Source organism: Labeo rohita, chromosome 4, assembly GCF_022985175.1.
Source record: "Labeo rohita strain BAU-BD-2019 chromosome 4, IGBB_LRoh.1.0, whole genome shotgun sequence".
In the NCBI taxonomy this organism is placed as follows: Eukaryota; Metazoa; Chordata; class Actinopteri; order Cypriniformes; family Cyprinidae; genus Labeo; species Labeo rohita.
The window spans coordinates 21,331,245-21,347,475 of NC_066872.1; the positions used below are offsets into that span (position 1 = coordinate 21,331,245).

The 16,231-nt window shown below is 36.4% G+C and overlaps 4 protein-coding genes across 11 annotated transcripts in view; 1 reads left to right on the forward strand and 3 right to left on the reverse strand.

The window, feature by feature from the left end:
* LOC127164542 (zinc finger protein 160-like) overlaps window positions 1–16,231 on the reverse strand; it is a 115,800-nt gene that overhangs the window by 93,154 nt on the left and 6,415 nt on the right. The gene's annotated exons all lie outside the window — the stretch shown is intronic.
* LOC127164188 (gastrula zinc finger protein XlCGF26.1-like) lies at window positions 843–16,196 on the reverse strand. Of its 2 annotated transcripts, none has more exons than XM_051107965.1 (3): window positions 4,825–4,997; window positions 3,264–3,396; window positions 843–2,234 (listed from the first exon to the last, which is right to left on the reverse strand). In XM_051107965.1, the coding sequence occupies exons 2-3, from the start codon at window positions 3,352–3,354 to the stop codon at window positions 976–978; spliced, it is 1,350 nt and encodes a 449-aa protein (XP_050963922.1). In that variant the 5' UTR covers window positions 3,355–3,396; window positions 4,825–4,997; the 3' UTR covers window positions 843–975. The 2 variants fall into 2 exon arrangements, with proteins under 2 accessions (XP_050963922.1, XP_050963923.1); XM_051107966.1 differs by lacking the exon at window positions 4,825–4,997 and adding an exon at window positions 16,064–16,196 and having other exon boundaries at window positions 869–2,234.
* On the forward strand, window positions 5,237–8,832 carry LOC127164215 (gastrula zinc finger protein XlCGF8.2DB-like). 7 transcript variants are annotated; one of them, XM_051108022.1, is made up of 4 exons: window positions 5,237–5,494; window positions 5,826–5,935; window positions 6,039–6,172; window positions 7,822–8,832. In XM_051108022.1, the coding sequence occupies exons 3-4, from the start codon at window positions 6,088–6,090 to the stop codon at window positions 8,748–8,750; spliced, it is 1,014 nt and encodes a 337-aa protein (XP_050963979.1). In that variant the 5' UTR covers window positions 5,237–5,494; window positions 5,826–5,935; window positions 6,039–6,087; the 3' UTR covers window positions 8,751–8,832. The 7 variants fall into 7 exon arrangements, with proteins under 7 accessions (XP_050963979.1, XP_050963981.1, XP_050963975.1 ...); XM_051108024.1 differs by having other exon boundaries at window positions 5,826–5,866; XM_051108018.1 differs by having other exon boundaries at window positions 5,237–5,942.
* Window positions 8,713–16,196, reverse strand: LOC127164198 (oocyte zinc finger protein XlCOF20-like). The gene is made up of 2 exons (XM_051107985.1): window positions 16,064–16,196; window positions 8,713–13,218 (listed from the first exon to the last, which is right to left on the reverse strand). The coding sequence occupies exons 1-2, from the start codon at window positions 16,146–16,148 to the stop codon at window positions 12,038–12,040; spliced, it is 1,266 nt and encodes a 421-aa protein (XP_050963942.1). The 5' UTR covers window positions 16,149–16,196; the 3' UTR covers window positions 8,713–12,037.

The following is a 16,231-nucleotide window of genomic DNA, read 5'->3' on the forward strand; positions in this document are numbered from 1 at the left end:
AACGCCCCCATGGGGTAAAACGCCCCCTACTGTTTTTCCCAAAACAAACACAAGATGAAATCAAGGCAAATTTTTATTGCAACTATGTTACAACTGAGTTGACAAGAGTGATTTCACCACGAAGCTTACACTGCTGATGTACCGAAGAGAGAACTAATTTCAGAGTAAATGATCTTATTTTCAGCAGTAAGAAAAAAAGTGTTTTACAGCTTGTTGTTTTGTAGAATATCAGTTATATATGATGGCCTGTAGATAGGGAGTACCTGTTATTTATATATATAAAAAAAACCATATTTTTTCAGAATGACATTTTTTTTTTTTGTAAAAACATAGTCAGTGAGGTAAAACTCCCAAGGAGCAATGAGCAATTACTGTAGATATTCTGTTGTGAACATCAAATCCTTTGTTTTTCCATCCAATTAATTCTAACTAGTTTGTTACATAACAGTATTTGAATTTTATATGTAAAAATTACCTCATGTTAGCACCAACTAACAAAATGTTTCAAATAGGCTATTATAATTTTGTATTTCATAATTATTGATTATATTCTTTTTAATTTCAAGCTAAAACTGCCTGTACTCTTATTTTGCTGTGAATGTTTAAAGCAAATGGCTTTGTCAGACTAGCGGGGGGGGGGACATTTTGCCCTATAGGTGGGGTAAAATGCCCCTTGGTACAAATTTTATTTTTGTTACAAATCTAATGACATGAAAACTCTGGGCACTTTTCCTCCACAACCACTCAGCAGTTGAAAACTCTTGCGAAGGTGATGGTGAGGTATGGCCACAGGAGTTCAAGAAAATAAACCTCAAAGTACAAAAGGGTGAAGTAAATAGAAGTTTAATTCAAATAAATTAAGAGACAAAGGAAGTGAAAAACAGGGTGATTGTTGTAGAAGCATCACTGGTTCGGCAAATACCTGATCATTTAAAGTTCATGTAAACAGACTCACAAAAAAGGAGAAAACTAGATTCAACTGTGTTGTGAACGAAGTCTTAATTTCACACAAATACGTATTTTTTGGTGCCATAGTAAATCGCTAGGCCACTTAAAACACTTTCCACACGTGGAACACAAATAGGGTCTAACATCTGCATGACTTTTCAGGTGTATCTGTAGGTGTAACGGCAAAGGAAATTTTTTATTACACTGATTGCAGTTAAATCCCCCTTGTCCAGAGTAAATCTGTAAATGTTTTAGGCCTCTTCGATATCTTACACTTTTCTTACGCTGAAGGCATGTGAAATGCCTCTTTCCGGTGTGAATTGTCATGTGAGTCTTACGGCTTCTTTCATTTGTAAAACTCTTTTCACAGTGATGGCACATAAAATGCTTTTCTCTAGTGTGAGTTATTAAATGCCTCTTAAGGCGATTCATGTGCGTGAAACTCTTTCCACACACATGACATATAAAATAGTTCTCCCTTGAGTGAATCCTCATGTGGTGATTAAGGTTTTCTTTACATCTGAAACACTTTCCACACTGACCACATACGAATGGCATCTCTCCAGTGTGAGTTCTAATGTGGGTCTCAAGGGTCAGTTTACGTGTGAATCTCTTTCCACACTGACTACATACGAACGGCTTTTCTCCAGTATGCATGTTCATGTGATAACTAAGGCCTAGTTCGCGTGTGAAGCCTTTCCCACATAATTTGCAGGTGTAAGGCTTTTCTCCAGTGTGAGTTCTTATGTGTTTTTTAAGGTTTCCTTTTTGAGTGAAACTCTTTCCACACTGCTGGCAGATAAAAGAGCTCTCTCCAGTGTGAATTCTCATGTGGACCTTAAGGTTTCCTTTTTCAGTAAAACACTTTCCACACTGTTGACAGGTAAAAGAGCTCTCTCCAGTGTGAATTTTCATGTGGACTTTAAGGTTTCCTTTTTGACTGAAACTCTTTCCACATTGTTGGCAGATATAAGGCTTTTCTCCAGTGTGAACTCTCATGTGGGTATTAAGATTTCCTTTTTCATTGAAACACTTTCCACACTGTTGGCAGGTAAAAGGCTTCTCTCCTTTGTGAATTCTCATGTGGACTTTAAGGTTTCCAATTTGATCAAAACTCCTTCCACACTCTTGGCAGGTGAAATACCTTTTAGTTCCTTTCTTCTGACCTCTCTTTTCGGTCTTTGAGGATTTTTCTTCAGTCATAAAATCATGATGTTTCTGATATTCATATTTGTACTTCATTTCATTTTTCAGCTCTTGGCTCTCCTCCTTCAGTGTCATCAGGTCTATATCAAAAGGGACAAAGCAAAAGACATCGAAATATTAGACATTCAAAGCATCAAAACCCACTACATGTGTGCTGTATAGACCATCCTATCTTATATAGTAGTCAACATTTGAAGAGGATTAAAAAAGTTCATCCAAGTTGTCCTAAGACAAGAATGAGTATTGTTTTAGTTTTAGGACAACTTTGATGAAAAGTTTTGATCCACTACAAATATTGACAAGTGTAGACAATAAGGCAGTGGTTTTCAGTCTTGGTCATGTGGGGTCCACCACTCTGCACATTTTGTAATATCTATATATGTCGTATTTCTATATTTCTAAAAAAAAAAAAAAAAAAAAACATAACCAGACAAACTTTTGTTCTGATGAGCTTCGGTTCCAGATGCAAAATGGAGTAGAAGCAGTTCTGTGTTCCTCACTTATGCTAATCAAAGCAGCAATGTCTTTCTTTGCTTGCTTAGCTGATTTAGATGCTATTGACTACTACATGAGGCAGACAAATTTACTCCATTCGCATCTGGAACTCATCAGAACAAAACTTTTTATTCGATTATAAGGTTGTTTATGTTTGCATATAAACATAGTTGCGTTTATGTACGCATATATTGCTTTTAAATTTTCAACTCTTACAGATGGTCAGCTTGAATGTAATCCCAGGGATTTGTTGGTGAGGGTTGAGGTATTTTAGAATATGATTTGTACTGGAAATACCAATAAATAAACTTTTAAGAGCAAAAATGTTGTTCTTTGACAATCTAGAGTCTTGCATCTCTGTTTAACTGAAAAGATTGGCCAGTTGAACACACACATCTCTCATAATACTGCTGCATTAAGTAAGAGAAATTAATGGTTTTCATTGTTTATGTCAGAAGAAGAAATTAGGTTTAATGTTGCACAAAACAACTGTTTTGTTTAGACTACCTGCATTCTATTTTTCCTAATAAAAAGCCTGACTTAAAATTAGGAGCTTCTCTGTTGCATTTAATTTCATTTCTGTAGAGGTAAGCATCTTATCAATGGAAACTAACCTGTTTGTTCCTCTGTATCTTCATGTTTCACACTGAATGCTTCTTCAATCCTTATGTCTTCACTCTCCTCTTTAATAATAGCCATCTTCATAATGTGTCACGTGGATCTCAGTTTCTTCACCAGGGGTTTTTCCTGTGTGTTTGGACAATTTGTCATGTTTAAGATGAAAATGATTAACAAAGAGATTTAATAAATAAATAACTAAATTATCCAAACTAAATATCTTGGTGCGTCTCAAATAGCTTCCTAAATCAGCACGTAAGAGTGATAATTAATGGTCTTAAATAGAGTGAATGGCAAAAAAAAAAAAAAAAAAAAAAAAAAGATTTTACAGACATCATATTTATACAGTTATGATTGATATTTGGCATTTACTGATTTGTACATGTTATAGATTACACTTTTACGAAAACATACATTGTTTTGACTGGCATTGCAGTGATTTGAGCTGTTTGAGACAGTGAGACAGTTCAACTAACTAAAATTTTCAGAGAAGTTTCATTACTACTTGCCAGCAATGGTGCAAAGTATTTGAGTAAATGTAATTAGATTCTGTACTTAGTATCATTTTTGGATGCTTTGTACTTTCACTGAATATCAAAGACATTAGCAAATTCAGAATGGAGTCATTTTGCTGTAAAGTATGTCTGGTTTTATTTAAGTACAAGCTGCGAACCACTGATTAAAAACAAAACAAATTGTGGTCTCTGGTTCAACTCCAATCACCCAGCTCCCCTCTGAAAAGGAACCCCTACAAACTCCTAAATCTTGAACCAGAAATGAAAGTGAAAGTGACGATGTATTTTGTCAAGTATGGTGACCCTTAATCGAAATTGGTCCTCTGCATTTAATCCATCACGAGTGCACACGCACACACACTCACACACACACACACTGTGAACAGACACCCAGAGCAGTGGGCAGCCATTGCTCCAGCGCCCAGGAGCAATTGGGGGTTCGATGCCTTGCTCAAGGGCACTTCAGTCATTGCTGTTCATTCACAATCCCCACCTTCAATTCCTGCTGGTGCGGGAATCGAACCAGCAACCTTTGGGTTAAAAGCCAGACTCTCTAACCATTAGGCAACAATATATATATATATATATATAGTACCCTGGTCCAGTGAGGCACGACATTTAGTTCCTTTGTATGTCTCCACATATTGCAGAATGACAAAGCTTGAAACTGAAATTTTGCTTTGCTCTCCTGCAAAGTTTCCAACCTGCTTCAACACAGCCACCTGTGATACTGAAAACCATGAAAAGCTGTTTGAAGTGTGTTTGATTAAGGCTTAAGTTATACTCTGCCAGACAGTAGACATAAATCTTGAAAGCTGTGCAAATTATGTGCTTTTGGACCTGACAGTGGGTCCGTGAGATCTGTAGGGAGCGAAGTGAGACGCACCTTTTGTGCATGTAACGTTAATCTATTCACAAAATTAATAAATAACGCTTAATGTTAAATGATGTATTACAAATTTCAGTTCAATTGTATACATTATAACATTGCCTGAACAGTTGTGACAAAAAAAAAAAAAAAAAAAAAAAACTTTAAACAAACCTTTCTTCAGCAAAATCACATCATAACAAACACAAGACCGCAGGCTTCTGGCGTCATATCGTCAGACCAAAATAAAAGTCCTCACACACACAATCACACTCATGCATACATACACACATAAGCATATATTATGCTGAAGTTTAGGGTTCGTAGAAAAATGTAAACTGTCCAACACTCCAAAGTCTTATACATTTAAATGCAATTCTGTTCATATGCATGTATGTATGTACCAGGAGCTCCCAAAAAACACAACAAATATCTTGTGTGTTCGCACACTCTTGGCGAATAACGCTAATTCTGATTGAAAGTGCTCAACACCTTAACCACAAATCAACTCCGAATTCCTTTGCAATCACTTTAATGTACGTATGTACTGTATGTAGACAAATATCGTATAAGCAGGACTTTTATTTTGGTGTGGTGACATACCGTCATAAGACTGCACCGTGCTCCTGTGTCTGTTGTGATTCGGCTGCAGAAAGGGCTGCGTTTTAATTTGTTTGAGCTTTTGATTTTTAAGATTTTTAAGATTTTTAAATCGACACGGTTCAATTGTTTTCATAGTTTTTACAAGTGGTGATAAATGTTATAGCGTTACATCCAATAACAAGTCATTTCTTTAGTTAACGTCTATTAAAAGCTATTTTGTGAACAAAGCGTGAATGCACACGTGAGTAACAGAAAAAGTGTCTCATTTCGTTCTGTAACTGTATGTAGTAAATCAGTTTATCTTAAATATGAATTCAGGCACTGGCAGGTAGTGATGGAGAAATGGAGCTTTAAGAAACTCCGAGTCAATTGAACCAATTGCTTCGCAAAATGATTCACTGATTCGAATCTCACGAATCACTGCACGCTTAAGACACCTGCTGCTCAAAACAGTGTGAATGCAACGAGAACAGTAAAACACTGAATGATTTCACAAAATCAGTTGCTGTTGTTTTCAAGATAAATGTTTAATCTTTTTGTTGTTGTTTTTGTTTGTTTAAAATACGTCGTAGTGCTATTTTGAGTGTTCTTTTTGGAGTGCCTGGATAATCAGGTAAACTGGAGAGGACCACTGTTCTGACCCCTTGCCAGCCCAGTATCCTGACTAACGTACAGAACTAGGGTGCTGAGTGAGACACATCCATAGTGTTAGATTAAGTTTGTATTTATTTTTCTTTGTGTTAATTAATCTAATATTAACCACAAACATGTGTTCAAACCCACAGGAAAACTGGTAAAACAACTGAGATCCATGTGGCATATAAAATCATAAAGATGGCATTTATTAAAGAGGAGAGTGAAGACATGAAGATTGAAGAAGCATACAGAGTGAAACATGAAGATACTGAGGAACAAACAGGTTAGTTTCCATTCTCAAAGGTGAACCTGGTGAGCTTTATTAAAATTTTGACATGTTGAGATCACGTGACCAGACAAATATTAATGTTTACTGCTTAATACTAATAGGGCACCTGAGAAGAAGTTGATCATTTGTGATTATGATATGTTATGGATTAAATAAACAACAACAATGATAACAACAATACTAAAGTTGCTTTAACAAAACAATACTTTTGTACCATTAAACCCAATATATACTTTCTCAGCTGAAAACTTTGAGAACTATTCGTTTCTATCTATTAATTATGCAACAAATTAATTTAGCATTAAGAGACCTGTAAAAGATCTTGTTTGTTTTTGTACATTGTTTGTTTTGTGTGATTTATGTTTTAACATTTTGCATTTCTAAAACATTAGAGCTGCACGATTAATCCTTAAAGTATCTTCATCTCAATCTGAATGACAATGATTTAGCTGTCTATTAGGACTGTTTCACATCGCAAGTGGCAAGAGCGTGAGAAGCACGTTTTGTCGCTGCCCATGCTAATGAATCAGAGGGTCGGGGTAAATGTGAACACAACACAAACAGTCTTTTCAATCACATTAGAATCATTATTTCTGTTACAGACATTTAAATAACAGAAGTACTGGGATAAAAGTTTATAGTTTGGGCATAAACACGTATTGTCTACAGTAGCGATCAAAACTAAAGTATCTTAACTCTTGTATGTATTGTAACGCTTATTCTCTTGTGCCAGGAGGTGGAGACAACTGCCCTTTTAAAATAAAGTATGTCATTGAATCATTCATTCAGGAGATTTTAATAGTCAAACAAGTCTTAATGAAGTGAGACACTGACTTCTTCATTGAATGTTTTTTGTTTAAATGAATATATGTTTTTAAAAGACTTAAGCAATAAACAGTTTTTTAGAACCACTAGTAAATTACGTTATTTTGTTTAGTTTTCTAATCTTTTTTTCTCCAGAATCGTGAGAGAATCATGGTCTCCATTTTATTAAAAACAGCTGTGATTCTTAATTTATCCAGAATCATGAAGCTCTTGTTTAAATGTTGTTTATTACTGCAAGTAATTCATTAAAATGGAAGTTTAATTTCATAAAGTTCAAAATGCACCTACATTTTGTTGCATGTTGTCTTTTTTCAGTTGAATAAAGACTATTTTCCCTATATATTTCATAATAGCGTTGTCAAAAGGTACCGAGTTCTGTACTTTAGGTACAAAAAAAAACAAAAAAACGTCCATTTCCCACTCACATTTGAGCGGTGTTGAGCCGATTTTTAAACATTGCTGATTGGCCACAGTGTTCAAGCGCTCAACAGACATGACTGTGAGTGGCTACAATGATAATGACAGCTTTCAAATGCTCCCGTTGTGCTTATGTGTGAGCACTCGGTGAGGTGAAGCGCATATTATTGTAGCCAATCACAGTCATGTCTGTTGAACGCGTGAACACTATGGTCAATCAGCGATATTTAAAAATCTCATCTCCTCTCGTTCTCGTGAACCCAGTCTCGTGTTTTGTCTCGTGGGATAAGTGTCTTGTCACACCCCCTAGGGAGCATACATGATGGCTTGGTTTTGATGTTTGTTGCTTCGTACCATTACGATTTTTAAACTGAAACTTGTATTTGTCTTTTTTGCTTTAGGCCTGATGGTGCTGAAAGAGGAGAGTCAAGAACTCAGTGAAATAGATAAGAAAGATAAGAAACATAATGACTTCATGAATGGAGAAGAATCTACACAGGCTAAAAAGACCTCGTCACGAAAAAGAGTTCGGAAGACCATATCTAACAGCAACTTCACCTGCCGTCAGTGTGGAAGGAGTTTCAAGCAAAAACATAATCTTGAAGTCCACATGAGAGTTCACACTGGAGAGAAACCTTTCACCTGTCAACAGTGTGGAAAATGTTTCACTCAGAAGCAAAACCTTAAAGTCCATACAAGAATTCACACTGGAGAGAGTTCCTTCACCTGCCAACAGTGTGGAAGCAGTTTCACTCAAAAAATAAACTTAAAAGTCCACATGAGAATTCACACTGGAGAGAAGCCTTACACCTGCAAACTGTGTGGACAGAATTTTACACATAAAAACAACCTTAATTCCCACATGGTAAGTCACACTGGAGAGAAGCTGTTTACGTGTGATCAGTGTGGAAAGAGTTTCACACGTAAAGTAACCCTTAATTACCACATGAAAATTCACTCAAGAGAGGACTGTTTTGCATGTCATCAATGTGAGAAAAATTTCTGTCATAAATTAAGCCTCAAGAATCACATGAGAATTCACACTGGAGAGAAGCCTTACTCATGCCCTCAGTGTGGAAGGAGTTTTACATATAAACCATCCCTTGATTCCCACATGAGAACTCACACTGGAGAGACCCCTTACACCTGCAAATACTGTGGGAAGAAGTTCTCACAAAAAGGAAACCTTCAGACTCACATAAGACTTCACACTGGAGAGAAGCCTTTCTCGTGTCTTCAGTGTGAAAAGAGTTTTACATATCAAAGAGACCTTAAACAACATTTACAGACTCATTGTGGCAAGAAATTGCAGTGTTCCTCAGTGTCATAAGAAAAAAAGGAATCATTTCAAAAATCACTTGTGCGTTTAATCTGGAAGAAGTAGATTTATTTGCCGTCACACTAATAAAATGAAAAAGTCATGCAAATGTAAAACCCTATTTTGTGTTTGTGTGTGGAAAGAGATTTAAACTGGCTCTGCAGTTTAAAATTGCACCAGAAAATACATATCTGTGTTAAATTAACCTTTTCCCCACCAATGTTTTTTTAAAAAAAAGTCACCAGTCACTGCTGGCATTTTTGATAATTTTCAAAAAATTTTCATGGCCCCCAAAATATGAACATGCAGCATATCAAAAGAACAAATAAACATTTTTATCTTCATGCATTTTATAAATCAACACTTGAACGTGGATAAGTTTAATTTAACAAAAAGCTGAGATAATCACATTTTTGTCAAAGAGTAAGTCTGGATCGAATTTGATATTGGAGTAAATTGCTTTCATCAATACTCCTAAAGCTACTACTTTCTGTGTTGATAATTTATTTGGTAACATGAGGCAGTTTTGATTTATACGCTGTTTAATGTTTGATGATTGTGCTATTTTACATATGCACTGCTTACATAAGCTATTGCTTGTTTCTGCTGTTTTGCCTGTGTTTGGATCTAAAGAAAAAAAAAAAAATAGGGGTATGTTTATAGTGTAGCTTAATATGGGCCAAATCTGATTGTTCACTTTCACTTGGATCCTTTATCACTTAATAATTTAATCTAATTTATTAATTTGCCTGAAGTCTTTTTATTTACTTTTGTCATTTACACATGAACTCCTGTGGCCATAACTGATTATCTCTTTCACTTATTGCCTTGGATGATTCATAAGGTATGTTTTCAATTTCAGGTGAACATTGATTCTTAAATTTCATAATTTCTCATGTATTTAATATAGTTTTTTTATTATTTGATTTTTAAATAATTTCAAAGCCTTTCCAAAATACATCTGTGTGCTGAAATTTTGCATGCATATTCATGACGCTAAATGAGAAATATTCACAAAATTGGTTAAAAGAAATGTAACCAGTGTTTCCAGCAGTTTAAAACAAAAGTTGAATGGCTAATAATTACTCATGGCCATTTCATTTATGCAATGCAAAGTGTTAAAGCAGGGGTGTCAAACTCTGGTCCTGGAAGGCCGCAGCCCTGCAGAGTTTAGATGCAACCCTAATTAAACACACCTGATCCAACTAATCAAGTCCTTCAGGCTTAATTGTTGGATCAAGGTTGGAACAAAACTCTGCAGGGCCGCAGAGTTTGACACCCCTGTGTTAAAGCAACTTTACAATACTGCTACCTCTACTAATATTATTAGATGCCATTCACACCAACTGAAAATAGTGATTATTTCCATTAAGTTTAAAAAAACAAAACAAAAAAAAAAAGCCCACCACTGAACCTGCTGATCAGAAAAGATGTTCCAAGGTCCATGGAGGGAGCCACAGTTTTGAGAGTAGTAACAATATGCCAGGCTGCATTATCTGCAAAATTAATTGCCAGCACTGGTGCCACCCTGGGTTGTGTTCTCTCCCCACTACTCTTCTCCCTCTACACCAGGGGAGTCAAACTCACTTCCTGGTGGGCCACTGCCCTGCAGTTTAGCTCCAACCCTAATTAAACACACCTGATCCAGCTAATCAAGTCTTTCATGCTTATTTGAAAATGACATGGTTTGTGTGTTGGAGCAGGGTTGAAATTAAACTCTGAAGGGCTGCAGCCCTTTAGGAATTGAGTTTTTACACCCCTGCTCTACACGAGTGACTGCACCAAAGCCCCAGAAGGCAAGCCTGCATCCATTATCCAAAAAAGCGTAACAGCTAAAGCTAACACTTTCGGTCTGGCAGTACATGGGAAAGGAGACCAGAGGCTGTTTTTTTTATGGATGTCAATGGAGAAGCTTTACTACACTGAATAAACAGCTTTTTAGAGAAAACGGCTCATCATTTAATGAATCAGCAATCAATCTGCTAATCTTCAACATGTTTTACATGTTGGATTGAACTATTTTTTGAGTTGACCACGAAAAAAAATGCTCTTTTTTACGAGAAGTCACTGACTTTTTGCAACAGGTGGCATTCAGCTTACGGCATTATCCATTCATTCTTATGGAATCCATAAATGGCGATTGAGTGTCGCACATCTCTAATATTCTATGACATCAAGGCTGTAATGCAACTGGTTATTAAGAGACACGTGATCCAAGTTAGCCGTTATGCTTTCTCCAGTAGTAAGTGATACTGACCCTCTCATCTTCCTATAGCAAAAGACCCCTCTGTCATGACACTACAGTCATCGGCCTCATCCAGGCTGATGACGAGTCTGTATATAAAAACGAAGTTGACTTCTCTTTAGTCTTTACAGCAGCACTGGCATATAACCAGTCCCAGCTTTCCATATCTCTGAGGCATTCCAGGGATGTCATACACTGCTTTCAGCCTGGGAAAGCCGACATTCTCTGATCAGGATCTCCCAAGGAAGCTCCTCTAGAGTGACTTGAGATCGGAGAACCAAATGTAGGATAATGCTACCAGTAGAAGATGCAGTCTGCACCCTCATGCCGTTTCAAACCTTCGTTCATCTTTGGCATACAAATCATGCATCATGGTACTCTCAATAATGGCAGAGGACTGTCCCGGGAGAGAAGAAAAGGCTGAATAGTCATTATTTTTGTCTACTTTGTGCAGTAAAAAGCCTGCAGAAAAATGAGTGGGCTATAAGAGCGGGCACAGGCATTTGTAAATTGAACGTGCAAGGCTTCCTGTGTCATTCGCTTAATTACTTTAGCTGTACAGAACCAGTCAGTTCTGCTTCTTGATAATGCAAACTGGTATTTGGTATTTGTTATATGGTATTTCTTATTATCTTACATTATTATCATAATGTAAGCACACTGACACACTGATTTGTGGCACAAATTGTTTTACTGTTTACAGCACTTTTTTGTTCTTCTAGTTATTTACCTATAGTGGCCAATTAATCGGAAGTCTCGCACATTCAAAGAAAAGTAGCTTACTTCCGCATTGTAAAATAAGGTAGATATCTTAAATATGGACATTGTCATTATTCTGAAAGTGTTTTATAATATAAAAAAGCAGTCACTTTTCAGTCTAATAATCTATTCCCCTACTACTAAGGGAGTAATTCTAATGGACAACAAATTTTCAAGTGTCTGTCCTTTTATTTACAATTTTAATTTCACATTGTGGCATTTCACAGGAAAATGCAAGTTTATCTAATATACTGATTCTGAGGTATTTAAGTGGAACAATGTGTAAACAATGCCTCTATACAATCGAGATTAATTTTGCACAGATGCATATTTTCTGGTGCCATTTCAAACTGCCGAGCCATTTAAAACCCTTCCCACACAAAGAACAAAAATAGGGTCTCGCATATACATGACTTTTCATGTGTATCTTTAAGTGTGATGGCAAAAGAAAGTTCTTATTACACAGATGGCAACTAAATTGCCTTCCTCCAGAGCCAATGTGCAGGTGAATTTTAAAACTGCTCAGTTTTTCTAACTTCTTGTCACTCTCAGAACTCTGCAATTTCTTTCCAGAATGAGTCTGCATATGTCGTTTCAGGTCCTTTTTATATGTGAAACACTTTTTACAATGATGACACGAGAAAGGCTTTTCTCCAGTGTGAACCCTTATGTGAGTCTGAAGGTTTCCTTTAACTGTGAAACTCTTCCCACACTGAGGGCAGGTGAAAGGTTTCTCTCCAGTGTGAACTCTAATGTGAACCTCAAGGCTTGTTTTGTTCGAGCAAGTCTTTCCACAGTGATGGCACATGAAAGGCTTCTCTCCGGCATGAGTTATTACGTGATTCTTAAGTTGATTCTGATCCGTGAAATTCATTCCACACTGATGACATTTAAAAGAGTTCCCTCTTGTGTGAATCCTCATGTGGTAATTAAGGCTTATTTTACATCTGAAATTCTTTCCACACTGACCACATACGAACGGTCTCTCTCCAGTGTGAATTCTCATGTGAGTCTTAAGACTTTCTTTTCGCGAAAAGCTCTTTCCACAGACTGTGCAATTGAAAGGGTTTTTTCCAGGGTGAGTTCTCATGTGGGCATTACGGGTTCCTCTATGTGTAAAACTCTTTCCACACTGCTGGCACATATAAGGCCTCTCTCCAGTGTGAATTCTCATGTGGACTTTAAGGCTTCCTTTCTGAGTAAATTTTTTCCCACACTGTTGGCAGCTGAAAGGTTTCTCTCCAGTGTGAAGTCTCATGTGGACTTCAAGGTTTCTATGTTGACTGAAACTCTTTCCACACTGTTGGCAGCTGAAATGACTTCTAGTTTCTGTAATTTGACCACTTTTTTGTGAGGAAGTCTTTTCAGTCTGTGAGCGACTAAAATACTTTTCTTCAGTTATGACATCATGATGTTTCTCATCTTTCTCTTCTATTCCATTCAGTTCTGGAGCCTCCTCTTTTGGTGAAATCAGACCTTAGAAAAATTCAAATACAAATTAAACCAGTTAAATCTCACAAAGCGGTTGACATTAAAACTTTTAAAGCTTCAAACAGACAATAATTATTGAAGATCTTATATGCACTAAGCTACTTAGAGTGGTGTTTACTGTTAACTCATAACATTTTAGTATTGTTTATTCATTTTTTTTTCTAGGTCAATTTAAAAAAATAATTACACCCAGAAGAGCTGGTTAATTATAGACTGATCTTAAACCTACCATGTATGTCTAAAATATTAGAAAAAGTGAAAGTGTAATCTCATATGTTCATTTTTGCAGAAAAACAGTATTCGTGTACAATTTCAGTCAGGATTTAAGCCTCACCATAGCACAGAAACTGTGATAATTAAAGTTACAAATGACAATCTAATGCTATTAGATATTTCAACAATACAAACCACATTTTGTTAAATAGCTTTAGAATTACATTGGATATTTCGTTACCTTAGAATTATAACATTCTGACATTTTTGTCAACATTTAGTTATTCATATTCTTATTCTGACTTATTACTTATTACTAACTTATTTACATTATGTGATGTTTCGTTTGTAAGCTGTGTACATTTTGGGCCTGTTTTTGGAAAACAAAAATGGTTTTATCTACAGAAGTTCATGGAACGCAAAAACTTTGAAGCTCAAAATCTCAAAAGTGCTCAGAATGCAGATAGAACCATATAATTCTAAGGCCACAATTTGTAGACAAGCATTAGCATGATTTAGGTCCTAAGTATCTGATCTCTATTGCTTTTTTTATTTTTGCAAATGACAAAATAATACTAAGGCTTGGTTTCATAGACAGGTCTTAGATAAAGCCAGATTTAGGCTTTAGCTGAATTAGGACATTTATTTAATGAATATACACTGCCCTCCAAAAGTTTGAAAACACCCCTGGCAAAGTGTGGTTTTGGACAATATCAGCATAAATCCTTATCATTTTTTGGTGCAAATACATTAAAGTAACTTGACATTATCATTGAAGGCCAGCAATAATAATTTTCATTTTGGTTACTTAATGGCAATATATACATGTCAAAGTCAGATGTGCCCCTTTGCTAGCTGTGATGCCTGGTTACTGGTTTAAACTTGGCCCAGGTTTTTCAAAGATTTTTGGGTCTGCACACCTTAATAGCTTCAACAATTAATTGCCAATTAAGTTTACAATACAATGAATTTAGGCCCAGATTATGCAGCACTGTAATAGCTGCTAATTGTGGATATTTTGATGAATCAAAAATGTAAGTTTTTTTCTATGTGCAGTTTTAACTGTTTATGTAATAAAATATGTTTTCGTAGTTTGTTTTGTCCCTTATCAGTGCAAAATTATCACAAATTAAACAGGATTCATGCCAATATTGTCCAAAACCCCACTTTTCTAGTGCGTTTCCAAACTTTTGGAGGGCAGTGTATGTATTTTTGACGTGCCATAAAAAACATTACTGCTATGCATCTAAATACAAATCAATGGAATTGACATTTTAAGTGATGGTGTCTCTAGAGATGCACAGATCGAATGGCCAGGGACCGGAATCAGGCGATTTTTCGCAGCTGGTCGTATTGCAGATTCCGAGCTGGTCCGTTCTGTTAGCATGTGAAAATGTTGTCGGCGTGGAAGTTTTTCCACAGTGTGCGAAAGTGACGACAAGTTCGCAATTTGCTAAATTTGTAAGGCCAACGTAAACAGTGGGGGTACCACCACGAAAAAGTTCGGCACAACAAACCTAATCAGACATTTAAAACACCATCACCCGGCCGAGCATTTCCAGTTTAAACGGAAAGAAAAGGAAAAGCGGCTACAGCTAGCCAGAGCTCAAAGCCAAGCAGAAGTCAGCAGCCTCTGCTATCTTTCCTTGGTATGAGCAGTGAAAAGACCAAAGCAATTACGAGGAAAATTATGTCATTTATAGCTCTGGATGACCAGCTGTTTTACAGAGTTGAGAACAGAGCCTGTAGAAATCTGATAAATTACCTTAGGCCAAACTACGCAATTCCAAGTAGGTGGTACTTTTCCAACATTGTGCTACCTCAAGTTTTTTTAATCTCGTGTCATGTCACACATACACCTTGTTACAAGCCAAACCTGACGTGGCAATCAATTTTACAACTGGTTAATGTCAATGATGAGCCTGACTGCTCACTGGGCGGACAAAGAATTCCAGCATCAACAACTACTTCTGCACGGTCAAGAAATGACAGGGTCCCAGCAGCATTTGACATGATGTTCAGCGGTGGGGTTTGGACAGGGTATGTGTTGTGCTTTGGGACAACACATGAAATACAAGCAAAAGCAAGTTTGCCCTACATGGCACATACATTACAGCTAGTTGTACATGAGGGTCCACTGTCCTAATGAAGCATAGTAATGGGTTATTCTTGAATGATTAGTTCATTTCAGAGGTGGTGAAAACCTACCAGTACCACTCAAATTATAAAACATTATTATCAGATAACCATTGTGAATTGGGCTAAAGTAATAAGATAGTTTTGAACACCATTGATTTTGTACCATATTTAACCAAAAAAAGTTACAGACTGCAGCTTTAAGAAGTTATAATGATACAACATTTTTAACAGTCATTTTTACTTACAGTTGCCTGTATGTTTTGTTAGATACAGTTCCATAATTAAATGATCGGAGTTAATGGCTTTCAGTGTTTTCAACAGGTAGATATTTAGAGTCAATATTACACGAAATAACTGCTTTGTTTAAGCTATTAATGTGTGACATGTAATAATGAATGAAGGCAGTATTAGTATTTTGCTGGTTATGTGACGCCAACATGCTTATTCACAGACTCAAGCTTTAAGAATGGAAACTAACCTGCTTGTTCCCCAGTATCTTCTTGTTTCACTCTGACAGCCTCTTCAATTTTAATTTCTTCACTCTCCTCCTTAATAAACGCCATCTTTAATACATCACGTGGATGTCCCTTGTTTCACCGGAAGGTTTTTTTCTGTGTTTGGGGAAAAGCTGTTTTTTAGAAAAAAC